This window comes from Trichosurus vulpecula, chromosome 4 (assembly GCF_011100635.1).
Source record: "Trichosurus vulpecula isolate mTriVul1 chromosome 4, mTriVul1.pri, whole genome shotgun sequence".
Lineage (NCBI taxonomy): Eukaryota > Metazoa > Chordata > Mammalia > Diprotodontia > Phalangeridae > Trichosurus > Trichosurus vulpecula.
In genome coordinates, this window is record NC_050576.1 from 161,466,645 (window position 1) to 161,492,925 (window position 26,281).

General features: G+C 49.0%; 1 protein-coding gene across 6 annotated transcripts in view; it reads left to right on the forward strand.

Annotated features, from left to right (window-relative positions):
- Window positions 1-26,281, forward strand: part of ARHGEF2 (Rho/Rac guanine nucleotide exchange factor 2) — a 41,982-nt gene that overhangs the window by 8,160 nt on the left and 7,541 nt on the right. For 2 of the 6 annotated variants that reach the window (XM_036755146.1, XM_036755147.1), the window contains exons 3-15: window positions 451-568; window positions 2,374-2,488; window positions 3,174-3,216; window positions 4,526-4,637; window positions 20,694-20,838; window positions 22,981-23,048; window positions 23,371-23,434; window positions 23,795-23,924; window positions 24,152-24,261; window positions 24,398-24,544; window positions 25,207-25,457; window positions 25,651-25,776; window positions 26,021-26,138. In XM_036755146.1, the coding sequence (XP_036611041.1) occupies window positions 451-568; window positions 2,374-2,488; window positions 3,174-3,216; window positions 4,526-4,637; window positions 20,694-20,838; window positions 22,981-23,048; window positions 23,371-23,434; window positions 23,795-23,924; window positions 24,152-24,261; window positions 24,398-24,544; window positions 25,207-25,457; window positions 25,651-25,776; window positions 26,021-26,138 (1,547 nt within the window). Of the gene's footprint in view, window positions 1-450; window positions 569-2,373; window positions 2,489-3,173; window positions 3,217-4,098; window positions 4,316-4,525; window positions 4,638-10,138; window positions 10,241-20,693; window positions 20,839-22,980; window positions 23,049-23,370; window positions 23,435-23,794; window positions 23,925-24,151; window positions 24,262-24,397; window positions 24,545-25,206; window positions 25,458-25,650; window positions 25,777-26,020; window positions 26,139-26,281 lie in introns of those variants that run through there. The other 4 variants (XM_036755148.1, XM_036755149.1, XM_036755151.1 and 1 more) reach the window with 4 other exon arrangements.

Here is a 26,281-nt window from a genome sequence, read left to right on the forward strand (position 1 = left end):
CCAGTCTGATTACACATTACTCCCTTCCCTCCACTCCTGGACTCCTTGATGCTCCTTACACAAGATGCTTGCCTTGTGTGCATGCTCTTGCAGTACCTGCCCTTTACCCCTTCTTTGGGCCTAGAATGTGCCCCCTCACCTCACTTGTACCTCTTGGAATCCCTGACTTTCTTCAAGACTCAGCTCAAGTGCCACCTTGTGCAGCCGACCTTTCCTGGGCTATCCCCTCCTCCATCTAGTGTAACTATCTTTTGTATACTAAATAGGTTTTTGTCTCCTCCACTAGAATGTAAGCTCCTTGAGGCAGGGACTGTTTTTTGCTTTTTTCTTTTGTATGTAAGACCTTAATAAATGCCTTGTTTATTGATCTGGTGCTGGTTGGTATCTCTCCAAGTGCTGGGTATGCATGGTGCTAAGGAATATTGTTAGTAAAGTGAAAATGTGTTTCAGCAGGAACCTACAAAAACTGGGGCCCAGGGACCCCCGGAGAATTCCAGTACTTCAAAGTCAGGAGGAGCTGGAGACACTTCTGAAGCTACAGGACCAGAGTCCCCAGTCCCAGTACCTGGTATGGATAGACTCCTCTCCATGGGCACTGGGCACTTACCCCCCCCACTACGGCACCATCTGCCTCTTCCCCACTCCCCTCCTCAAAACACTGATTATCTTATACCTTTCTGGGCTTTTGTCAGAGGTTGTGCCCATTTGTCTCCCTCTACCTTGTCTCTCTATCTCTTCATCTAATAGGGATTGAGTAGTTAAGGCTAGAAAGTAGCTTAGAAGTTTTGGGGTCTAGCCCCTCATTTTATAGAGGCCCAAGGTCACATCTACTAAGTAGCAGGGCTGGGCTCTTTCCATTCCATTCTACTTCCTGCCTCCACCCCCATCCCGGCAATTTTCCGTATCCTTCTCCGTTGTGTCTATTTTCTCTGGATCTTTCTGGGCCTCTATGCTTCCTGTCTGTGTATGAGTCTCTCTGTCATTGATTTCATCTACTGATTGCTCTAATCTTTTGCTTCCTAAATCACCCACAATTTGAAGGGTGAGGAACTTCTCCAAAACAGATGGATTTCCTTCCCAGAGGTATGAAACGGCCCCCCTTTTTGTGGCCCTTTCAACTGTGGACCCCCAAGTCCCCTTGTTGCTTTTGAAACAAACGCCTTCCTTCTTAACTATGAGTGCACTTTATGAGTATTATGTAGGTAAGCCTAGGTATCTGGGACCCTGATAAACAATAGTAGTTAAATAGTAGTGGTCCACTAGGTAGGGGAGAACCTATCATTTCTGCCACCTCTGTCTGGCCAATGTACCTAGAGCCTTTCCTGTCCTGTGCTACCCCACCTCAGCTCTTCACTAACCCAGTGTTTGGGAATTAGAGAAACAATCTAGCTCATTGAGGGTTTCCTCATCAAGACAAGATGCTTAATTTGTTGGAAATCTAAATCGGAGGAGGGGGAGGGCAGCCAGCTTCAGGAAAGCCTAGTTGCATTTTCCACATCAGATTCTTTGGTTGCTGCAACCATTGGGACCTTATCCAGTCTGGGGCCCAAGTGCCCCATCCTCCCAACTTTTCTGCCCCTTCTCCCCTTCCAGACCTGGGGATACCTAGGTCTTTTCAAAGCCTTGTCATAGTTTATCTCCCAAACAGCCAAAGGGTAATCTAGCCTTGCTTTCATTTGTAAAAGGAAGCCATGGCTAAGGAGGATAGCCAGGTAGCAGTGCTATCCCTGACACCTGCATCCCTCAACCAGTGTTTGAGTATATATTCCCCATTTTCATCTCTCATCCTTCCCTTCCTTCTTTCCTCTCCTCTCCCTCCTTTGTTCTCCTCACCATCTTTCTCCCTTCTGCTCATTTTTTTTTCTTCATTATTTTTTTAAGCTGTCTTCCACTTTTCCTCCTTTTCTTTCTGTAGAATCCTCTTTCCCATATCCTTTCTTTCCAAGCATTCTATTCCATCTCCTCTTTTCTGCCTAATTAAATTAGTGCCATTTGTCTCATTGATTCTAATAAGGTTCCCTCCTTCCACCCCAAATCAGACTGGGTGATTCACAAGATCATTGGCATTACCAGAGTTGTCTATACACTAAATCAGATTGAGAAACACAAGACTAGGTCATTCAAAATAATGTTTTCTTCTTAAAGGTCTCATCCATTAAGGATGCCTAAAGTTGGATTGCACCTGGTGGGGAGGATGGGATGCGATAATAATTTCCCAGCCATCTAAAGTGAAAGATCCTAAGTGGGTAGACAAGCAAGGAGTAGCATCTATCCGGGAGGCCCATATGTAGAAAGGAATCAAATGATGTAAGGTGGGGAGAGTTTGGTAGAATGGTGAACTCTAACCTCTTGGGGGTGTTGGGCTGATTATAGGTTCGGAGTTCCCACCATCCATCCTCTGGTCCCTTGAATGGTTCTGCCTGTGGCATCCTCTCCAAATCTGTATCCATGAGTGGTATTGATGGCTACTTGGATCTAGATGGTGATGGTGAGTAAGGGGAAGATGCCAGAAGGGGGTAGGCAGGGAACAATGGATGTGTCCCCTTCTTCCTTGAAGTATGAGACCAGACTGAACTATTTTATCTGAGTCAGGAACTCTAGTTAAGGGCTAGGCAGTACTAGGGACGTAGCCTGGCTTTTCATTACAACTTGGTCTATCCCTAACCATACTGCCTTTGGAGCTCCCCCAAATTCCTGTCCAAAATGAGAGTGAATATATACATCTTCCTGGCCTTTTCTTTCATCAAAAACCAGGGACTCAGGACACAAGCATCTGGAGCTCCAGCCTATGTCTTCACCATAGATAGAGTACAATCCTCACTTCCCCTTCTATCCAAGATGGGGAATTGGATCCTACGCATCCATCCACTCCCCAGCTTTCCCAATTACCAGAAACAACATTAAGAGCCTAGATATTGGACCTCCAGCTTCCTTTTAGTTTTCCTAAGTGTTCTAATTTAGCTCTCAGCTTCCCTCCCCCCCCCTTTTTTTTTTTGCTCAGACTCCACCCTCAACCTCCCTCCAGGAAGTCCTCAGTGCCCGCCCTGAAGATGGAGTCATAGGCACCTGTAGCCCTGGGAACCTGATCCAAGGTGTAGGGGGGGGGAAGGGAGATAGCTGTAGGTGCCTTTGTCTGGCTTTAGCCAGACACATCTCTTCTCCTTTTGTGTTAGCAGAGAATTTACCCGAATCTCCTGGCCCTGACTTCAACAACGGGTGAGTGTAGAGCTCAACGAGCCCCTCAGAAATCTGAAGGTAGGTCAGTCAAAGGGGTCATGGGTGGTGGACTTTGTGACCTTCAGGGGTCACTTTGTTTTCAGAAACACTGTTCCCCAACCAACACCCCTTCTGCTTCTAATGCTTGTAATTCTCCAAGCACCCAAGAAACCCCTTTCTCTTTGGAAGGTTTGGAATTTGACCCATTCTCCCAGGGCTGATGAAGAGAGGAGACTTAGGTGATTCACTACTGTATGGAGGAGAAATTAGGAGGAAGGGGGTGTCCAGGATACAGGGATGGGGTTCGAGGTGGGAAGGCCAGCAACAAAAGGCTAGAGGGTGGAAAATGGCTGGGAAAGCTAGCTTTTAGGGAGGGAGAGTAGGTAGAGCCAGTGACCTTGGAGCATTGGTCAGACATTAAGGGACTCAGATAATTGACAAGTGGGATGGGGCAAGAGTTGGGAAGGCAGTGGATACAGGAAAGAAACAGGACTGGGTGGGAGCTGAGGGAACAGTAGAGGAGAAGGGAGGGGGCTAGAGGCCCCACTGGGTGAGAAAACCTTGTGCTGGAAGATTTCAATAAGTATCATGTAAATGAGCATGCAAATCAGCACCTGTTTGAATCCCACAGCTGTGGCTTGTTTAGTAGGACAGCATTGTAAAGGGGCCCTTTAAAACACTAAGTTCTGCTTTTGGGTCCCTTAAGTCTCCAGCTGACACAGCCCCCTCCTGGCTCCGGGCTTTGGAATTAGCTCATGGGATAGGGCTGATGAAATCCCGGGAAACTCAGCTCTGACTGGCAATGAGCCCAGGGACCATTCTCAAACAAAGAAGGGGGGGCAGGTATAGGTCACTGAGGGTTCCCTAACCACCGAGGTTGGCAACAGGAAAAACATGGTCCCTGAGGCGCCCAAACTCCATACTGCTTCTATTTGGGGTCTGCATGAGGTCAAGAGAAGCCAAGCCCTGATCCTTAACTTCTCAGGAGGATGGGGGGAGTCTCTGGTTAACTGGGAGGAGTTTAGAGCCACCCTCTGGAACAGAGGGATAAAATAAACCAGAGCTGGGAGGTCCAGACAACTGGAAGGGGAGGGAAGAGGTTGGTATCTCTCTCTCTGAGGCTTTTCCTCTGACTCTCCTCTCTTTCTCACTATTTCTCACTCACTCTCTGGGTGTCTTCATCTCTTATCTCTCTCTCTCTCTCTTTACAACATGGTGTCTTTAGTCTCTCTATCTGTTAACTTTCTGGGGGTGGCTTTGTTCCTTCCATCCTGTCTCCGTCTCCAATTCTGTCTCTTTATTTCTTCAGTCTCTGGGGAGGCAGCTGCAGCCAGCTGGACGTAAAGCTCTCAGGAAAACGGGCCGGCCACTCCCTTCAACGGACCCTCAGCCTCCTTTGGGGCATGACAGGCAAGGCCAAGGTAGGAACCACTGGGAACCCAGGTCTTCATCTTTGTTCTTCTTCCCCTCTCCCTTCAATTCCTATCCCTGTAAACAGAGACTTTGGACATGGGTTCAGTTTTGAAGAAAGAGCCAAACAAGCTGCCTTTCCCAACAACTCACTTCTCTTGCGTTCCCACCCAGTCTACTATTCCCCAACTCTTCCTCCCCCTTAGCTGCCAGCTGTAGACAGCTGGATTAAGGGAAAGGCAAAGCTCCATAAGCTTAAGGTTGATATGGCTCTTCTCCCTTTTCCCCATAGAGCTGAAAGATGGGCAGGAAAGGACGTAAGCCCTGCTTCGGGGCAGATACAACTGGTGTCTAGACCATGGGCAGAACTTCTTGTATCCATGTGTACATATACACATACTTGTGGCTATTTTCAATCCTGTATCCCAGGCTGATGTAGATTCAGACACATACTTCCCAACTGTGTGTATTGCAGGGCATTGAGGGTGGTGTGGTTCTACAGGGAAGGGGAAGAAGTCTGATTGTTGCCATTTGTGCATCTCTAGGTGCCTCCCAACCACATACGAGAGCTTCCTCTGCAGCTCTTTTAGGCAGGGCACCCCCTTGTTCCTGGACTAGTTGGGAGGGAAAGTAAAGATGAGAAAACCATTGTGTTAGCATCTTCTCACCAGAGGGCTGTGGGTGGGATGAGGCTGAAAGAGGTAAGAAAACAGAGACAGAGGGAGGAAGAGAAACAAGCGGGGAATATGAAAACCTTTAAGAAAAGAGGTCTTCTCTCTCCTCTCAGGAAATGCAAACCTCTGGACTCTAGAGTCTAGAGAATGAAATCAGGAATCCCAAGGTCCTAAGATCCTGTCTCCTCTTCCTGGGGGCTCAGGGACAGACAGATAAGTTCTAGATAATGGAATTCCTCTCTTCCTATAAGGTGGCGTTTGGCTGAGGAAGCTGGCCCTACCCAGCCTGGATCTGAAAAGGCCAGTCCTGATAAAGCAGAGGGTGTTTAGGGACCCTGGTGTTCAAGTGGGAATAGAATAAGTCAGGGAATTTTTGCCACCCAACATTTACTTCCCTACATTCACTGTTTCTAGCTCTCAGTTGCCTTCTAGGGTACTCTGTTTCTGGCTTACTCCTTTTGTTTCTATCTTTTTCCTGTCTCAGCTCTCTCTCTTCCTCTGTCTCTCCCTCATTGTATATATCTTTTGTCTATATTTACTTTGCCTCCCTTTCAAACCTTATCTGTTTTTCTCCCTTCCTGTCCTGGTTCATAGGGTAGGGAAAGAACCTTTTATGTCTTCCAGGAGATGAAGTCCTACTAAGTACAGAGAGAAAGATGTGACTTTGGGAATGTTTCAGAGTTGCATTGGTAGCAATAATTATACTTTCCTCATCCTTAGATATTCGAGGGCTAGGACAAAGCCCAGGAGGTAGGAGAGCCTCTGATGTCCCTCTTTTCAGCCCCAGCACTGACCCCCAGATCTCTCATCTTGTTGCTGAACCTTGTCATGAGATGTTGTGGGGCATAAGACCCACATCACCCCGTTTGAGTGCTCAGTTGGAAAGAAGAGTGTTAGAAGTCTCTCTATTCCTTGTCTTGCCTTTCATGTCAGCTTTTCTTCTCTCAAGGCTCTCTAATAACCTTGTAAGCTTCTCTGTTGAGGAAATCTGAGGCACTGTTGTCTACTTCCCCCTGGGTCTCATTTATACCTTACGTTCTCTGCTTACCCATGCCTTAGCTCCTTTCCCGTATCCCTCACTAAGGGTCAGTGTAAAAGGGACAGAGCCGACAGTCCACATTGCCCAACTGCTCATATGGCTTAAAAGACCAGGTGTTGCCAGTTATCCAGATCCCCTTTTCCCTATTCTCCAACAGGAGATAGAATGTTTCTCATGTTGGATGGGATAAAGAAAGTAGTGCTACTTTGAGTCTGGTAGGACAATAAATCTAGAGCCCCTTATTTTATAGAAAAGGGAACTGGGAGTTGGCCAAGGTCGCACAAATAAGTGTTAGAAGCAGGACATGACCCAAGGTCTTATGACTCCAGCACCAGTATTCTTTCTACTGCATCATACTGGGAGCTATGGCATTTTAACATATCATTTCATCTGAGATGCGTCACTGGGTAGGTTGGGATTGATTTCCCAGTGTCTATGTAATAACCATGGACTGGGAGGCGCTGAGGGAGAAAGAGCAGAGACAGAACGACCTCTATGGCTTATCTTTGTGGCCAGAGTACAGGTTTTTTAATAAGACTAAATCCCTTGGATTTCATGCAGATTGCCTCACCTTCTCTTCCTCTGTCTTCACAGAGGGAAGGCTCCATGAGAGATCACAGACGGACACTGCAATGCGTGGGATAGAGTTTGAGAGTGGGAGATAGAAATGAGTAGCGCCTTTCATTTTCCCCGTATCTAGTCTGAGTTTAGGGGCCAAGGGTGAGAAGGGGCTTACTGATTTCTAGGGCTTATTTAGGATTAGGGTTCAGATCTCTGTTCAGGTACATTTGGGGAAGTCTGCGTAAATATGTTCTTCAGTTGTAGGTTGGCAGCCTCAGAGCCTGCCCAGCTCTGTGGAGGAGACTCGGAGCCATAGCCTGTCCCCTCCTCTGGGCCCCTTAGAGGGCGGAGCAGGGAAGGGGAAAGAGGGGCTGGTTGACTCTGGCCTCTTGCAGGCTGTTTTTAAATTTAGCTCATTCGTCAGGCTTGGCTGCCCTTTGGGGGAGACAGAGTCCAGATGCTTGGGTCCAGTTGATGTAAGGGGTTATTGTGCCTTTTTTGTTGGTCCTTCCTCTAGGTTCAGAGCAGGAATGGAAAAAAAAAACCGAAGCGCTTATTAAGCACCTACTATGTGCCAGGCACTGTGCTAAATGCTGGGGAAATAAAGAAAGGTAGAAGACAGTTCCTGCTCTCAAGGAGCTCAAGGTCTAGTGGGGAGACAGCAGGCAAATAACTATATCCATAACAGCTATAGACAGGACAGTGTTGAGAATCAACAGAGGGAAGGCATTAAGGGAGACCAAGAAAGGCTTCTTGAAGAGCAGGATTTTAGCTGAGACTTGAAGGAAGCCAGGGATCAGAGATGAGGAAAAAGAGTTCCAGGCATAAAGGACAGCCAGTGAAATGGGAACCTTGTTAGCTGTATGACCCTGGGCAAGTCACTTAATAGTTTCTTCATCAGTAAAATGGGGATAATTATATTTGAGGATCAAATGAGATATTTAGAAAGCACTTAGCACAGTGCCTGGCACCTAGTAGGCCCCATTGAAATGCTTATTCTCACCCTTCAATAACAAGCAGGGGAAGTCGTAGGGAAAGGCCTTTGGTAGGAGGAGGTACTTGAGCGGAGCCTTGAGTGGAGCTCCAAAACCGGATGTGGGAAGGGTTTTAAATACCAAACACAGCAGTCTGTATTTTATCCTAGAGGCAAGACACATTAGGAGTTACCAAAACTTCTTGAGCAGGGAATTGACATGTGGATGAGACTGGGCAGCTGTGCAGAGGATGTGGAGAGGGCATGACTGGCTACAGAGAAGCACGGAGTGGGAAGGCCCAGAGACAAACGGCATGGATGGCAATTGCCCAGGTGCACTGTGGAGGCAGGGAGCGCCCGACTGAGTGGTGGCTGAGTGAATGGACAGGAGGGGACAAGTGTGAGGGAGGAGGTTACTGAGGCAGAATCAACACGACTTAACAACTGTGACTGGTTGTCAGGAGTTGAGAGGGTCAAGAATTGAGAATTGTTGTGCTCTTGGCAGAAAAAAGTAAGCTAGGGATCTATTGAGGTGGGGAATAAGGTGAATTCAATTTTGGCCAGGCTGAGTCTGCCGTATCTACAGGCCATACAGGTGGTGTGGGCCTAGAGCTCAGGGGAGAGAGGAGGGATGGATATGTGGGTCTGAGTGTCATTTGAATATAGATAATAACTGAATCTATAAGAGCGCTGCAACCGGACATAGTGGGTGTTACTTGGATAAATGATCCTGCTAAGGTGCTCAGAAGGAACCATCATGGAGAGAATTGGAACCAGGGAAGAGCAAAAACCTTGGAGGAAGGGAGTGGGCAATAGTGTGAAAGACTTGGTGGAGGTCAGGAAGGATAAGGACTGAGAAAAGGCCCTTGGATTTGGAAATAGAGATAATTAGTGACCCTGGGAAAGTGGTTGCTAGGGAGGAGAAAACACACTGATGGTGTGGGGGGAGGCCAAGCCAAACCCAGCCAATGAAAAGATGAAGGTTCCCAAAATAGTGGCAGGAGCTAAAACCGGATTGGGGGGAGGGGGCAGGAAAAGAGAGCAGCTAGCTGTTGGGCCAGGTTGTCCCCCTTTAACGCATGCCACACCCTCATGGACCAGAACCAGGCCAATTCCCAGCACAGATGGTATACAATTGCCTTCTCTTGGCTCCTCCAGAAAAGTGGAACCTGCTGAGAAGCAGTCACAGGCTGCAAGGTGAGGGATTGAGGTTAGATTCAAAGAGGAATTCTCCTAAAAGCAAAAGAATTCTTCAGGAAGAATCTCTCAAAGGTGAGGATTATTTAGCCACCAAAAAAAAAAAAATTAGGTGTTTACTATGGGCCAGGTACTGTGCTAAACGCTGAGGATACAAAGAAAGAGCAAAAAAAAAAATCCATTCCTGGGCTTGCCTGTGAAGGGAAAAGTGAAGGGAACAGAGCAGGCTTTGCTCGTAGTTTTAAACACAAGACTTAATTAAACTATAGCAGGAGCGGTGGGACTTAGATATAAGGACAGACTTCCTTAGCAGAACGGATGTTAACCTTCAGAAGAGGTCAGGGACTCTTCCCCAGCTGGGACCGGGGAAGAAAAGTCTGGCTGCGCCGACCATGAGGGCTGCCCCAGAACTCTCGGGGCCATGCCTTCCCCCAGTGACGGGGCAACGGATTCTCTGCCAGCCTATAAAAAAATAAGGGACCACGTTTACCGGGCGCTTCACACCTGACCCTTTGGCTGCATTTCTTAAACACTGAATATTTAGCTCTTGGGATCCCTTCCCCCTCCTCTCCCCTCCACCCCCCCCCTCGCACCACCCTCCGAGTCTCCTAAAGCCCAGCTTTATCGGAGGGGTGGGCCCCGGGCACCTCACCCCTAGTTCTAAAAGCCTGAAGTTGAAGGGAAAGGGGCTAGGTAAGAGAAGAGGCCGGGGGGTGATCGGACGGGTTTGAGGGAGGCTAAAGGAGGAGGCGAGGAGAGCGCTCCGAGGGTGGGAGGGAGAGAGTCCGGGCGAGGGGCGCCCCCCATTCGGCAGGCGCGCGGCTGCCCCCTCCCCTCACCCGCCTCCCTCCCCCCCCCCCCGCTCCGCTCCTCCCCCCTCCCTCCCGAGCTCCGGCGGGGGTGGAGACTAGGTTTGAGGAACTGATGCTGGGTGCTGAGCTGGGGGAGTCAGACTTCCTGTCCCCGATACAGACGCGTGCTGGGCGGACCCCTCCCCCTGCCCCCCCATCCTGACCCTCGGACAATAGCTGCACGCCTGGGTCCGAGGCCGAGTCCCGGCTCCCCCTGGGCGGCCCCCGCCCGCGCCGGCCCCCTCCCCCCCGGATTATGTCTCGGATCGAATCCCTCACAAGGGCGAGGATCGACCGGAGCCGAGAGCAGGCGATCAAGGTGGGCTGGCCCGCGGCGCCCCCTCCCCTCCGGGTTTGGGGTGCTGAACTTGGGCGGAGCGGTTTATAGTGGCCCAGGACGGGAAAGGGGGGCTCGGGGGCGGGGTGTGGACGGGAGCAGGGGCTCAGGGCGCCTAGGAAGTTGAACCGGGCAGGGACGGGGCGGCAGCGCGGTGGGCCAGGGGTAAAGCGCAGGGTTGGGGGGGTCTCCCCGCAGCCCCTTTCCCCGTCCCACCACTGCACCGTTAGCCCCCCCACCCCGGCCGTCCGGCCAGCGCCGCTTCCGGGCTCCCACCTTTGTCCCCGCCGGTGGCGCTGGGGGCTTTCCCTGCGCGCTCTCTCCCCGGGACCAAACTGCACACGGCGCGGTCACAAATGGACTTTCCAGCTGTGATTCACCCTCTCTAACCTTCCCCCCACCCCCCACACAGCCACTCACACTCACATTCAGTCTGGGCTGGGATGGGGGAGGAAAAGGGTTCGTCTCCTTTCCATTATTCCCCACCCCCAACGCCGCTGAGGAAGGGAGTTAATGTCTTTTGTGTGGGTATTCCATTTACTTAGCCAGCTGTGAACCCTCTGGAGAGCTGTATCCTACTCCCCAACTCAGTGTGCTCCCCTCTCCCCCTCCTCCGGGACCCCAGGCTCTCCCTCTACTGCCCAAGTTCCCAGACTTAGGCCTTCCGCCTCTCGCCTCTTATCCGTTCTTCCCCAACCCGGGCACCTGTCTCCCCAAGAATCCCCTTTTCTAGCTGTAAATTTAATTCCCACTTGTGGGACCTTAGACCCACTTCCCAAGAGCAATGATCCCTCCATTCCTTAGCCTCTAGGAAATAAGAGGACTGACTCTACCATGAGTAAGTGGGATCCTGGAAAAGGGCTTGTGGAAGACCCATGCCTAGGCTAGACAATCCTCCCACCTCCTCAGTAGACAGACACCATTCCTCACTCACACTGGCCTCATTGTGATCTGGGCCAAGACTAAAATTTCAGAGTTGGTTTAATCTCTGACATATCATCATCCCCCACACCCTGCTGCCCTGGAAGGCCCAGGTGCTTAGCAAGATCACTCAGAAGCTTGGATGCTGTGCCCTCTGGGAACCCCCAAAGGTGATGGAAACCCCCCCTTTGTATTTTCTCCCCGGCCCCTAGACACCTGGCCTCTCCTGTGCTCCCAAGTCTAAGGGCCAAATCTAATGTGATTTGTATTTGGCTAGCCTGAGGGATGAGGGGAGAGCCTGACCCTTGGGCAGAAGATCTGGTATCCTGGAAAAAACTTGAGGTTTCAGTTGAGTCCTGATCAATAGAGGCATTGGTTGGGACAGCCTGGGGGAAAAACTAGTATAGGGAGAGTAGAGAGTAGCAGGCTCTCCCTGTTCTCCGCAGCCACTTTGGCCAGGCTTATGCTCCAAAAGTCTGTTTATTTTTTTGGCCGTTAAAATTGAGACCCTGGAGTGAGGCCAAGGGGGGCGGAGAGGTTTTTTTGAAACCACGGAAATTGGGTTCCACCCTAAAAAGGAAGGGGGGGGGGGGTTGGGGAAGACCAGAGGGTGGGAGGAAAGGACTTAGGCAAGTGTTAAAGGGTTCTGAGTAGGCAGAATTACTTGGTCTTCTGTCTGGGGGGAGGAGGAGAGAGGGTGTGAGATTTGGGAACCTGGAAGTCAGATGCCTCAGTATTCTTCTTCCATGAGTGATGTTTGGAATCTAGCAGGCCAGTCACCTGGGTTGTCTATATTCACACCACCTTCTACTCCTTCCTCAGCCCCCATTTCTGGATGATAGGGGTGGCTGGATTCATAAGTCTCTTCCTCCCCATTGAAAACTGAGACCTGGAGGCTAAAACCCACTGGGGCCAAAAAAAAAAGGGGGAGCCTTTAGAAAGTGTTGTGCGCTTGGGCTTATTGGAAGGGGAGGGCCACCTCCAGGGAACTGGTTACAGAAAGGAGACCCCTTTGGTCAACATATTTTAAGTCTCTCTCCAATCTAACTGCCTTCTCTTTTCATTTTATACTTGATAGGAAATGGGGGGAGATGGAAGGATGAATCTCCATAATCCCTAGTTTGGGGCAGATGGTGCTTTGTACCTAGGTCTTTAGTTTCATCTAGATCTTTACCCATCTTTTGTGGTCACCCATGAGGGGAGAACTCTGCTTTTATCTTCCTCTTCTGCTACTCTCCTCTACCTCTTCAACTGTCCTTTTTCTCTTCTGGAACACTTAAATAATACTTTAACTCTTTATGTCTCTTCTTTCAGAACATCACCAACGTTTTTGCCCCCAACATCCCCCTGTTCCACAAATCTCCCCAATTCCCATAAGCCTCTTTCTCTTCCCACCCCTCCCCAGCCCCCCAAACCCTGAGCCTGATTTCTTCCCAGGACAAAGGCCCCTTTTCTGACTAGGAAAGGTCAGGGGCCAGGAGACAGGATGTAAAGGATGGCGCTGGGGAGTTGGGGATCTTCTTAGGATTTCTAGGACCCAGGCATCTGGGTGTGAAGCTGAACTGAGGGTGTGAGGAAAGAGGAGAGAGAAGGTTTCTTTGTTCTGAGTGGTGGAGAGAGGTGGCTGGCTTTGTGTATAGGGACTTGAGCGCAGCTAGGGGGAGGGCTGGGAAAGCTGGGGAGGGGACTAAGAGGCCGGAAGTCCTGGAGGGAAGGCTGAGGAAATTGGGGTTCCCTAGGGGAGGCTGACACTCTGGGAGCTAGAAAAACACTGGACAATCTAGGGAGTTATGGAGCCTGGAGAAAGGAAGGAAAATAGACTAGAGAATCAACTGGGGAAAGAGGAATTAAGGTGTGTTAGGGAGGAATCTTTATAGGTTGAAGGAATTTAAAATGAGAAGCTCAGAGCCCAAGGCTGTAAGCATTTTGTGTGTGTGTGTGTGTGTGTGTGTGTATTTTTATGTACCTGTGTGTATTTCATTTGATTCCCTGAATCAGGTGGGGGCCTTTACGATCTCTCATCTCCAAATGTGGGGGGTAGGGCAGAAGCAACCAGATTGAAAGCTTTCTGTACAGGAGGAGGTGAAGGTAGAAACTCTGGAGTCTTAAGTATGGAAGATAGTTTGTGAATACACACAGCCTCAATTTCAGTCCTTAGACCACAGTATTTCCCGCAAGTTAGAATAAAGTAAATGGAATTGTTTGGAGTCTGTGGGGACGGGTCATAAGAGATAGGGAGAGAGGTAGTCCATTTCGTCTGTTAGTTTGGGTGAACTGGCTTTGGGGTGTTTGGGCCCTGCCGGGTTTGTTGAAGGAGACTGGGGGGACAAGAGCATAGGCTGCAGACAGCAGCTGCCCCCCGCCCCCCCGCAGCCCAGCGGGCCTGCCCTGTGCCAGGAGGGCAGGGAGCACTGGCACAGCCATTGTTCATCTGCACAAATGCCTGTCTGTTTGCTTTGCTCCCCCCTCAACCCCCTGCTCAGCCTTCTCTCCTGGCCTGACAGGTGCAGCTGGATTGAGGAATGATTAGGGGCCAGAATGTCTGGGTCTTAAAGCAGACTTTCAGTGACTCTTCTACCTGTCTCTATCTCAGTCTTACATCTCCATTATCTTTAGGACCCCTGTTCCCCATCCCCTTCTACCTCATTTTGCCCCTGTGCTTCAAAGTCCCCTCTCCTCCTTTGTCTCTCTGCTCCAGTGACCTCTACTTCATTCATCCACCAAACATTTATGAAGTGCTTGTTTTGAATCCAGCATTTTCTCTGGGATTTTTCTGTTACTCTGAAATGAATGCCTTAGTTCTACTTTTCTCCCCTCCTCCAAATGATCTCCTGTAGTGAAGAGATCAGATTTCTAGAATGTTAGGAGGGTAAGGCCTTGCTGGGATCATCTTATGCCTTCCCTCAAAATCCTTTCAGTTAGAGATCCTTTGCCTCCCTAATGGATGACCCCAGTCCTGTAGTCATAGGGCGGAGCCACAGGTGACTCCAGACCCTAATAGAGTCCTCCAGCAGGAGCCAGGATGCCTGAGTCCTTTCTTACAAGCCCAGGTCTCTCCTGAAAACACTGAAGGCTATTGTCTGAAGTGAGGGGGCAGCAATAAAGAGGGAAATTAGACTTCCTGGTAAATCTCCCAATGGTTGGGGTGGGGGGTGTGCCCTGTTGGAAGAATGAGAGGCTGGGGACCAGGGCCTTTACTGTTTCTCGTCTCCCAGACATCCCAGGCGAGGCTCCCCAGGCCCCCAGCTGCTTGCTGGTAAAGAGCAGGAAGCGAAGGTCTAAGCTTTGGCCTTGCTTTTCCCTTCCTGTGGGTCATCCTTTTCCTCATGTCCCCTTTTAAGAGACAACATAAAGGGAGAATGGCAGGAGATAAGAGAAAACATCTTGGCCATAACCCACAATTCCCTCTCCCTTTCATTCAACCTTCCCCATTCAAAGACCTCCAAAAGGAGGCTTTGGGTAGGAGAGCAATAAGGAGCAGGAAAGGACCAGGAGCAAGGAAAGGACCTGCGAGTGGGAAATAAAGCCCAGGGACTAGAGGCAAAGGGGAAATATTATCTTGGGCTCTAGGACCCTGAAGGAAGATTCTCTGCATCTGGGGTTCTCAACTTGGAGTAGGGGACTTAAAAAAAATAATTATTTCAATATAATTGGTTTATTTTATATTTCATATATTTTAATTTGTGAATTTATAAACATTATTCAGAGATCAGGTCTGTGGGCTTCACCAGTCTGCCAGAGGGGGGTCCAAGACACAAAAAAAGTTAATGGAACCCTGCCCTAGAGCATGGGGACTATTCTGGCCCATCAGAGGCTCAAACCTCAACTCTTCCACTTATAGACAAGTTGCTCCACCTCTCCAGCTCTCAGTTTACAAATTTGTAAGATGAAAGTGTGGCTAGAGTTCCTGGGCTCCAAGTTCTCAGTCCAATAAATAGCAACCTTGGGAGAAGGGGGAACCAAATGGCCAAATGGGAAGAGTTCCTGAATTCTAGCCTCAGTCTTGTGGTTGCCTCTCTAGACACTCCCAAGTTCAAGAGTTCTGGAATCTAATCTTTAAAAGAAAGGCAAGTTCTTGGTTAGCACCAGCCTCTTAGAGGAGAGGATTGAGAGCACAGCATTTGAAACTGGAAGAACAGCTGGGAAGTTTAAGGGATAACACAGGGCAACAAAAGACCCGGAATTTGCCCTTTGCTAATTGGCCATCAGGTCCAGCTAAAAGGGAGTTTGACTCTAGCAACATCAGTTACAGTTCTTTTTCACTCACTAGAATGTTGGGAGCTTTCCTTCCTAGCAAACCCAGCTGGCTTCCTTTCAAGGGGAGTCCTGGCGCACAGGGTACTGGTAGGATCTGGGGACTGTGTGGTTTCTGAAAGGTGGACCTCGCTAGGGAGAAGAATTATATTGCTCTGTGGACTTCTGTAAGTCTTTTGTATCATGTTTAATGCATTTTCTGTGAGGTGAGATAAAGGCCACCCTGTGCAAGGAAAAATTAAAAAATACAGTGAAAGAGTGGGACCTAGATGCCTTATAAATCTCTTTCTTCTTTAAATTTATGATCCTGTGGTCTGGAAGGGGCTGGCCTTACAGCAACAGAAGTGAAGGCAACAAGGAGGACACCTTGGGGAGTGAAACCAGAAATGAGGGGGTGAGACCTTGATGTATTTTTAACTCCATAGGGAACAAACTAGGCAGAAAGGACTGAACATTGCATTAAGAAAGATGGAAATTAGCATGAAAGGTTTTCTGATGATTAGAGCTGGGAGACCCTGGATTTAAGAATAGCATTCCCTTCCCTGGAGGTCTTAGAGGAGAGGGAAGTGGGTTAGAGGAGGTCCCATCTTATTATTGAAGGAGTGATAATACCAGAAGGGCTTTGTAAAAAAAAAATAATAAAACTGTCCGGCTTACCCTAGAGCTGCTCCTCTGGCAGTCTGGTTCATCCCCTCCAACCCAGAACACTAGGGCGGGCACAAACTACCTCCTACAATAGCACTAGGCAGTACCAGGGGCCAGCTCCCTTCTTGGCAGCACCCAAGCCGCTATGTGTTGTTGCTGCTGCCCACTATTTACCGGGCCAGAAAGGGGATCACTTCAGGAGAGGGTAAGTTCCTGGAGCTTGAGTTAGGCAGCATCTCAAGCACCAGCGTGCCAGTGGACTTAGCCACTCAAGGCTTCCAATGGGCTCAAGGCCATAGATACCTGAGGAAGGATGGAATTCATCCCATGTCTCCCTTTTCTAGGTGTGTCCCTAAGCCTCTTACTTCCTTGATTTTGTCTGTATCCTTCCCTAATTCCATGGGTTCTTTGCCTCCAAAATCTGAAATGTAGAAGACAACAAGAGGATCTGGGCCAGTGAAATTGTTGGAGGTCTGAAGATGGAGTTGGGGGTTGGAAAAATTGTGATCTGAGGCAGGAGTATGAAAAGAAGGAAAGAGGTGCCAGAGTGTGGGGCCATTCAGGAGCACCATGCTATAAGGATGGCATAACTATATAGCCAACCCTGATCCAGGTAAAGGAGGGTGGAAGAAAGATAAGGATGGATTTTTTTGGAGGGAATCCTTAAGGATTTGAAAGCTTATGGGGGGACCTGTAATACTGGAGAGGCTAGATCAAGCTGGAGGGAGGTTAAACTGCTGACGAAGGATTTTCAGGTGGGGTGAGAGGTTTCTGAATGGGGGAGTGGAAGGTGGATTTCCAGTTATCATGAAAGTAGTAGTAGATAGAAGTTAATCTACACGGAGGCCAAGAAATGGATACAGTAGATGAAGACTGTGGTATGGGGAGGACCGGAGGCAGTGGGTAGAGTTAAAAAAAAAAAAAAAGGTAGATGGGAACTGGGGTGGGGGGAGGAAAGGAATAAAGAAAAAGAGGGAGATAGGAGGAGTAGAAGGGGATGAAAAAATGGAGCAGGAAGAGACACTGAGGTTTAGAAAAGAGGCAAGAAATAGGGAGGATATAAGGGACCACTGACTGCTTATTTCTGACCAAATACGGGAGACCCTTCAGAGCAAGGAAGGGGAGATACAATTCTGGGGTGCCCCAAGAATGCTTAGTGGAACCCCCAATCCAGGTCTTGTGCCCTTGTACAGCTCCTGCTTGTGACTCAGCCTTCCATTACTTCCTCTTTTTGACCCCAGGCACCATGGCAACCCTCTCCCCACTTTTAACCCTCTCTGTGCGAGGTTGATTCAGACTGGGAACCAGGGCTATATAATCCCTCTGAATGAATTTCCCAGACTGTGGGTTTGAGTCCTCTAGAATTCCTAAGTCATTAATTATACCTGGCACTCATCTAGAGTTTGCAGAGCTCTTGGGCACAGAGCTGTATGCCAGGTGCTAGGGAAGATAAAAAGTTCATCAAAACAGTTCTTTTTTTTTCTTTATATGGTATTTTTAGGATAAAGTCTTAACTGTCAAAGAGTATGTGTGATCAGTTTTGTGACTCATTATATATGGCCATACTGCTGTCCAAAAAGTTTGTACCAGTCTACAGTCCTACCAGCAATATAATGAAGTACCTGGGTCTGTGTGTGTGTACATATGTGTACGTGTATGTATGTACTGTTTTAGATATTTTAGTGCCATAATGTAAGAGGGACACCATTTAGGATAAGATGTAGCCCTGCCTTCATGGAACTTACAGTCTAGTAGGAGGATAAGATAAAATGATTACTGTTACCTGCAATATACATATGAAGTATATTAGGAAAATATAAAAGTATTGTGAGGTCTGAGAGAGAAGGCATGCAGAATTTGGAGTCAGAAAACCTGGATTTTGGGGCAGCTAGGTGGCACAGTGAGTAGAGCACCGGCGCTGGAGTCAGGAGGACTTTAGTTCAAATGCCGTCTCAGACACTTGACACACTTACTAGCTGTGTGACTTAATTCCCAATTGCCCTGCCTTACCCATTCCAAAAAAAAAAAATTAAAACCTGGATTTGAACCTCAGCTTTGCACATACTACCTTCTATGACTTTGAACGAGAAACCTAACCATTCTGGGCCTCAGTTTTCTCACCTGTAAAATAAAGGTATTGCACTAGGACCAAAGTCAAAAACCTATGGAAGAGTTACCTTTAACAAGGGATTTTAGGGATGGCTTAATGGGAAGGAGGGAGCATTGGAATTAAGCTTTAAAGGAGGTTAGGAATTCACTGGATAAAGGAAGCAGGGTGAACATTTTAAGCATGGAATGTAATTTGGGCAGAAGTACAGGGGTTAAGGAAAATTGAGGTTTAGGAGAGCAACTCATTTAGTTTGGCCAGAGTGTAGAGTGCTTAAGGGGAACATGGTTCAGTGGCCTGGTGGACTTAAAATTGGGGAGGCTTCTGTTTGATTTTGCCTCCAGTTGTTACTTACTCTGGGACAATGGGGGAGTATGTTAACCTCTGGGAGTCTCAATTTCTTCATCTGAAAAGTCAGAATGAGAAGGGGAATAGTGAAACCTAGAACCTATTTCCAAATGATAGTTGTGTCTAATAAAGGAAATAACATCCCTGGAGGGCTTTCTACACTGATGGGGGCTGGAAAGATAGACCAGAGGATCTTAAATGCCAGACAAAGGAGTTTGAATTTGCCTGGTTAAGTAGGGAGCTACTGAAGGTCTTGGAGGGTTTGTGGCCATATCTCCATCTAAGGAAGACTCAGGGCTGTATCTCTAGTCTCTGTTTTCGAGGTTGGGGGAGGAAAATAGCTAATGTTTATATAATACTTTAGGGTTTAAGCATCACAAAAACTATATGGTTTATAAATATTACCATGCCCATTTTACAGATAAGCAAATAGCCCTGATGTTGTTATGTCATTTGGCCAGTAGTCACATAACTAGCAAATGTCAGTGAAGATTGAGTCCGGGTTTTTCCTGCCCTCAAGTCTAGTCAGTGTTTTTTCTTCCATATCATGATGCCTCTCAAGAGACTGGCATTTTCTATTCCCCTTCGCCCTTTCCCTTCCAGTGTAAAGGAGAGATCCAAGGATCAAATTCAGGAAGCCATTTAGGAGGGTCCTAGAGTATATGGACCCATAGAAATGATGGTTATCTCATCCCTCCATCTTCACGGGCTCTTGGGGAGGTTTAGGGTGCTGGAGATTGATAGATGATAGTTCGGAGGAGAGTGCCTTAGAACTAGGAAATTGTCTGAATTAATCAGGGGTCTGGAAAACGGACAAGGCAGTGTGCCATAGTGAAACAGCCCTTCTGGGGTCAGGAGAGATTTGAGTTCACATTTGAACTCTATCAGCTGTGTGACCCTGGGCAAATTCCTGTGCTCTGAACCTCAAATTTACTCATCTTTAAAGATGGAGATAATACCTATGATACCTATCTCATAAGGTTGGAGTGATGAAATGGCTTTGTAAACTTTTAATCTCTACTGAAACAGAAGAAACAAGGCTAAAAGGAGGGTTGACAGTATCTGGCACCTGAGACTTCATAAAGTTCTCAGGTTGGTATGTATGTACATAGGGGGAAATTGCATTTTCTTCCATATCCGTGAAGTTAGAACTAATACTGTCATGGAGAAGGGATTTAGGCCAGACAGCAGAAGGGCATTTCTGAGCTTAAAAAACTTAAGAGAAATGAAGAAAGAGGTTCCTCTCTCTGAAAAGGGTAAAGTAAAAGTGAAGGGGTTAATTTGATAAAAGACATCAGAGTTAGACTCCAGGACAGACTTTATGACAGAAGCAAGGGAGACTTTAGAATTTCCTTTCCTAGATCTAGGTCTAAAAGAAAAAGAGTACCCCAAATTGGTTCAGTCTGAAAAAAGGTTCATCTTGCCTAGAGACAGGGGGATAGACATAATGACCTCACCCCCATCCCCCAGGAAAAATCCCTATCTATTTAGGGTGAAGTGAAGGGGGAAAAGTGTACCTCTAATGGGGAGGGGGGTCAAAGCTTGGAGATTCTGACTGCTGGTCTTGGGGGTGGGAGTCCCACCCCCACCCAGTCTGATCAGGGGAATCTCCTTGCTCCCCCTGCTGTGGCTGCCACAGTGACGGCGGCTCTGACACTGGTTGTCATGGTTATAAGAGGAGCTAACTCCCAGAGTTGGTGAGCTGGCATCCTCTGCCTTGCCTGCACTACCCTCCTCTCTGCGCATCTTCTCCCGGCAGAGGGAACACAGAAGCTCAAGGGGACAAGGAGAGCCCAGGCCTTGGGGGTGAGGGTGGACTGTGGGTGAGGATTCTGAAGACCAAAGCAGAAAAGATGAGTGGCAATCGGAGGCAGCCAAGCCGTCGGGGCCAGGTGGGTAGGGGAAGCCAGGTGACTCTTTTGGGATCAAGTCACTGATGGTTGGAAGATAAATGGAGGGCCCTTCTGGGCAGCTAGCTGTTTCCTTGGCGTCCTTGGGTAGGAATCACTGCTCCAAATTGCTGTCTCTCTGGCAGTCCCCGGGAAGGTCCTTCTGATCACCAATAACCGTGATCTGTCTATCTAACTCTCTCTCTAGACCCTCTGGAATTCTGCCCCAGGTCTTCTCTAGCTTGATTCCATCTTTTCATCTTCCTTACAGAACCGGGAAAAAGAGAAGATGAAGGAAGCCAAGGATGCCCGCTACACCAATGGGCACCTTTTCACCACCATCTCTGTATCAGGCATGACGATGTGCTATGCTTGTAACAAAAGCATCACAGCCAAGGAAGCCCTTATCTGCCCAAGTAAGTTACCAGGACCCTGAGGTTTGCTACCAGCTTGCTCTTATCTGGCCTGTATGTCTTTGTCCCTCCTTTCCTTCTTTGAACCTTAAAGATTCCCTGCTTCTGTAAACTCTAACTATCAGGGTCAGAGGCTTAAATCTTGCTTCCCTTTCTTATTCTGAGGGGTGGGTAGCCGTGGGAACATGTCTGAAGAGGATGTCAAAGGGAGATGGGGAAAGGAAAGAAAACATGTGGTGGGATATCTCCCCTGCAGCTGTTCTTCTGGCATCCCCCCCAGTGACTTTCCTCCTCTTCCTTGGGTTCTCAGTTCTGTAACATCTGTCCCAGGAACAACTGGAAGGGTGGGGGTAATAGGATGAAGGAAGATAAGGAATGTGGGGCAGTAGGGGGTGGAACTAGAAAACTGCCAACTCTGCAGCTGGCCCTGTCAATCCCCTTGGAGATGACTAGGAGTCAGGACTCTAGGATCCATTTGCCCTTTCTTTCCTATTCATTTAAGCTGGGAACAGGTCTTGAGATCTCTGGCTAGAGAAAAGAATGGGATTATGGGTTTTGACTTTCCCCAATTTCTAGTCCAGCTCCATTATGAGAGAGGGAGGGCACATCAAGTGTATGATGTGAATGCTCGCTTCAGGCCACCTCCTAAACCTTCACGTAGATCCACATCTAGTGGGCTGGAATGAGATCAAGAGGGGTCACTCTGTCCCTGAGACCCCTAGAAAGGCTTTAGAGAAGAGCCATTTAACCTTGCTTCCCAGGTTCCCCCCCCCTCCAAAAAAAAATATGGGGAGCCAAAGGAATGGTTTTGATTAAGGACTGGATTGAAAATGCACTGAAAAAGGTTTTTTAGTCTGGCAATATAAGGGACCTTCATCAAATGCCCGTGGGGCTTGGGGAAGGGACACTGAAGTAGAACTTAAGAGACCTTCCCGACCTCTTCCCTAGTTCAGGTGGGGGGTGGCAGAAGGATGTGGAGGTGAGAAGGGATCCCCAATCTAGATCCCTCCAGAGATCCTGAGAAAATTCCCAATCCGGAAGCCTGTTACCACGGGAACAGAGGGAGGCGGGTGGCGCTATTTTGGGAGCAGGTGGAATGCGGAGGTTCGATCCAGAGACACCAAGGGATGGGGGTTGGAAGAAGGCTCTCTGGAGGGGATGAAACTCCCCCAGCACCTATTTTCCCCTGCCCCTCTGGCCCCACCCTGTTTGACTTGTATTTGTGGAAGTGAACAGGGTTCTGGGTATTGTCTGAAGGAGTTAGCAGAGTTTCCGGTGTTGATGCAGTGGGTTGGGGTGGGGAAGGGGAAGCTGAAGGAGGCGGAGTGTATGATGGAGAAGGAGAGGGCTGGTCAGTCTCATTCTTAGGTTTGGCTTTTTGACCAGCCCTGCTTCAGTGTCATTGTCCTCCTGCCTGCCTGCTGTTCACCTGGGTCTTCCCCACCTCAGAAATCGCTCCTGGCGAGTAAGAGGCAGATGTAGGGCAGATGTGGTTGGTTTGTCCCCTTTGGAAGACTGGACTCTCAGGGCCTGAGTCCCGGAAGGGCAAGTACTGCTGAGTTCTTAGAGGTAGGAACCAAGTGGTGGAAGGAAAGAGAAACAGGCCAAAGGTGGAGCTAGACTAAATTCGGGGCCTTGGCCTACCCTAGAGGTCCACACTCTTCCCCAGCCTCACCTCTGAGCTGCTTAGGCCTAAAGAAAGCATCTGTGGTCACGTTCCTACCCCCATTCCCATGTTGGTGCCAGTTTGCTGCCTTTGCAACAACCACTCCTCTGAGTTCTCTGTCTTCCAGCTGGCTTTGTGCTCTGTACCCAACCCTGTGCTAACTCTGGTGCCCAGCAGTAGGCCGCCCCCTTCCTTCATCTCCCCAGGCATCTTTGAGCTAAGCCCCCAGAACTTGTTCCCTTCTCTATTTATTCCCTATTGACTAGAAGGAGCCAAGTAGGGCATAAGGGCAGGTGAGGGCATTCCTTATCCTTTACTTTATGAAATGATGAAACAGGAGGCTGAGACCTCGAAGAGGGGGAGTAGATGAAGAACTGGGGGTGAGGGTAAAGGGTGAGACTGTCCTTCTGTGGGTCGAGGTGTATATAATGTGTGTGTGTGTTTCCCCTCCTTTCATCTTCATTATCCTGTCCTTCCAGCTTGCAACGTGACCATCCATAACCGCTGTAAAGACGCTCTTGCCAACTGCACCAAGGTCAAGCAGAAGGTGAGAAGGCAGGGAGCAAGTACAGAGGGTTCCAGAGAAGAAGGCCATGCCCCTATGGGTATTGAGCTGGGTTGGTGTAGTCTCTAAACTCCTCCAGTCTCCCTGGGGAAGTCCAGACATGGTGTTGAAAAGCTATCCTCTGAGGCCCCAGTGCCCCTCTTTACCTGCTAGGAACTGAACAACTTCTCTGGGCAGTGCTCTCCCATCCCTGGCTTACCCGAGGGAGGTGGGCCCTTTACTTGAGCGTCAGCCAAGGGGCCAGTTAACTAGCTCTGTAGCTGTTGGGTAATGGATATTCTCTGTTTGCCCTGCTGACCTAAAGCAACAGAAGGCTGCCCTGCTCAAGAACAGTACGGCTTTGCAGTCCGTCTCCCTTCGGAGCAAGAGTAAGTACAACCCACATCCCACTCCCCATATGGTTGTCTAGATGTTGGGCTCTGCTGCCATCTTCAGGCCACTCCCTTCCTCCTTCACAGCGGCAGAACTAGAGGGATACTCTTGGAGTCCTCCTGGATAGGGCTGATGGCGAGGACACTAGTGTCCAAATAAGTGTTAAGAAAGAAGCTTGGGGAGGGTGAGTTAACCTACATCCTGCCTTGTTTAGGATGTATGTGGTGAGGTAGGGATATCTAATTCTGAGTCAGGATAGAGAAGGAGCTTTGCCTCAGGCAAAGAAGAGACCCATGTGTCTCCCCTACTTTCCTCACTACCTGGGCTGGGTTTTCCCCACTTCCTTATTCCCACAGCCACCATCCGGGAGCGCCCTAGCTCTGCTATCTACCCCTCCGACAGCTTTCGCCAGTCCCTACTTGGCTCTCGACGAGGCCGGTCCTCCCTTTCCCTGTCTAAGAGCGTCTCCACTACCAACATTGCTGGGTGAGCTGTTGGGGCTTTTGCTGGGGAAAAGGAGTATTTGTCTAGACAAATGGGAAGGCGGATGCCAGAAGCATTCCTGGCTTCTTGTTTAATTGGGAAGATGAGAGGCATGATAGGTACCTCTCCTATCCCTGACTTGAGAATTAGAGATAAGCATAGAGTAGGGGCTTCCAGGTATTTCTGCCTCAGTTCCTTTCAGTTGAAATACATATACCCTTTCCCCTTAGGCACTTCAATGATGAGTCCCCCTTGGGCCTTCGAAGGATCCTTTCTCAGTCTACAGACTCCCTCAACATGCGAAACCGAACACTGTCTGTGGAGTCTCTCATAGATGAGGGTAAGGAGTGGAAACAGGCCAAAAGCCAGGCCAGAGGAGGTTCTGCCTGGGAGTGCTTGGGGGCCTCAGGAAACTGGAATCTAGGCTCCAGCGGGAGAAAACACTGCCCTGGGGCTCCATCATGCCTTTCCTGCAGGTGCAGAGGTGATTTACAATGAGCTGATGAGTGACTTTGAGACAGATGAGAAGGACTTTGCTGCCGATTCCTGGAGTCTGGCAGTAGACAGTAGCTTCCTACAGCAGCACAAAAAAGAGGTGATGAAACGTCAGGATGTCATCTATGGTAAGCAGGGGCCCAAGTGGAACCTAAGGACCCTTATGCCCAGTTGCTTCCCCAATGCCCAGTTGGTTTCTGGGTAGGACCCTTTCCTTGACTCTTTGACTCACTACTTAAATCCCTATTAGCCTCTTTCTGTCCTTTTCATTCAACTTGGGTAACCACCAGCTCTTCATGGAACCCTGCTATGGAGCCTAGGACTGTGCTCAGTACTATGAAGGATACAGATCTTCCCTGAAGAGCTATCTGTGTGACCTTGGGCAGGGCCCAGGGCCTCAGTTTCTGCTTCTGCCTCAAGATCTCTGAGCCTATGAGCCAAGTAGCTAAAAGCATCATGACATAGTGGATGGAGAGCCAGGCTGGGAGTCAGGGAGACTTCAATTGAAATCCAGTCTTAGATACTTCTTAGTTATATGATCCTGGGAAAATCCATTAACCCAAGGCTATTTCCTCATCTGTAAAATGGAAATAACAGTAACTCTTACCTTAAGGGCCATTGTGAGAAACAAATGAGAAATGGATGTAAGTGCTTTGCAAACCTGAAAGCATTTTGTAAATATTGTTGTCATTATTATGGCCTGAAACAGTTAGATAGTGATGCAGAATAGTAAATGGTCAGTCGGCTTGCCCCCTGCTCCTTGCCTGACACTTTGGCCTGCCTCACCCAGAGCTGATCCAGACAGAGCTGCACCATGTGAGGACACTGAAGATTATGACCCGGCTGTTCCGAACGGGGCTGTTGGAGGAGCTACAGCTGGAGCCAGCCCTGGTGCAAGGCCTTTTTCCTTGTGTGGACGAGCTCAGCGATATCCACACCCGCTTCCTCAGTCAGCTGTTGGAGCGCAGGCGCCAGGCCCTTTGCCCAGGCAGCACCCGCAACTTTGTCATCCACCGGCTAGGGGACCTGCTCATTAGCCAGGTGAGGAGAGGAGAGCGGGCCTGCTGGAGTGTGTGGGTGGTGGGAATAGGACAGGCTGTGGAGACAGAAGTTTTTCTGCAACCTCAAGGATTGCAAGAGAAGAGGAGAGTTAGGGAAAGCAGACTTCCCTTAGAAGGAGAAGGCCCCACATCGTCTGGGCCTCAGGTATGTTAACCTATGTCTCTGCCTCTAGTTCTCAGGCTCCAGTGCAGATCAAATGCGTAAGGCCTATTCAGAGTTCTGTAGCCGTCACACCAAGGCACTAAAACTATACAAGGAACTATATGCTCGGGATAAACGCTTCCAGCAGTTCATCAGAGTGAGTAAGACTTTGCTACAACCTCTACCTAGAACTCCAATTGGTTCTTAACTCTAAGGACTTTCTTTATCCCTAGCTTATATATTGGCTAGGGAACTAAGGACTTTGGGATTGGAAGCTCCATTGACCGTCTTGGATCTCCCTGTCTTTGACCCTGTCCCTTCTGTTCTGCCCTATCACACCCCACCCCAGAAATCCCACCCCATCTGACCTTGCTTCTTCTGGTCTGACCCTGATTCTGCAGAAGGTGACCCGCTCCACAGTGCTTCGGCGGCATGGGGTGCAGGAATGCATCTTGCTGGTGACACAGCGTATCACCAAGTACCCTGTACTCCTCGACCGGATCTTGCTGCATTCCCGTGGTAAGGAGGGTAGAGCCTGAGGATGGGGCAGAACCAGCCTATGGGGGTAGACCTGGAATCCCAGGAAGCTGACAGGACTAGTGACAGCCTTTGGGAGAAGGGTCAAGTAGAGTGAAGATGGGTAGGAGGGAGACCTTCTCCTT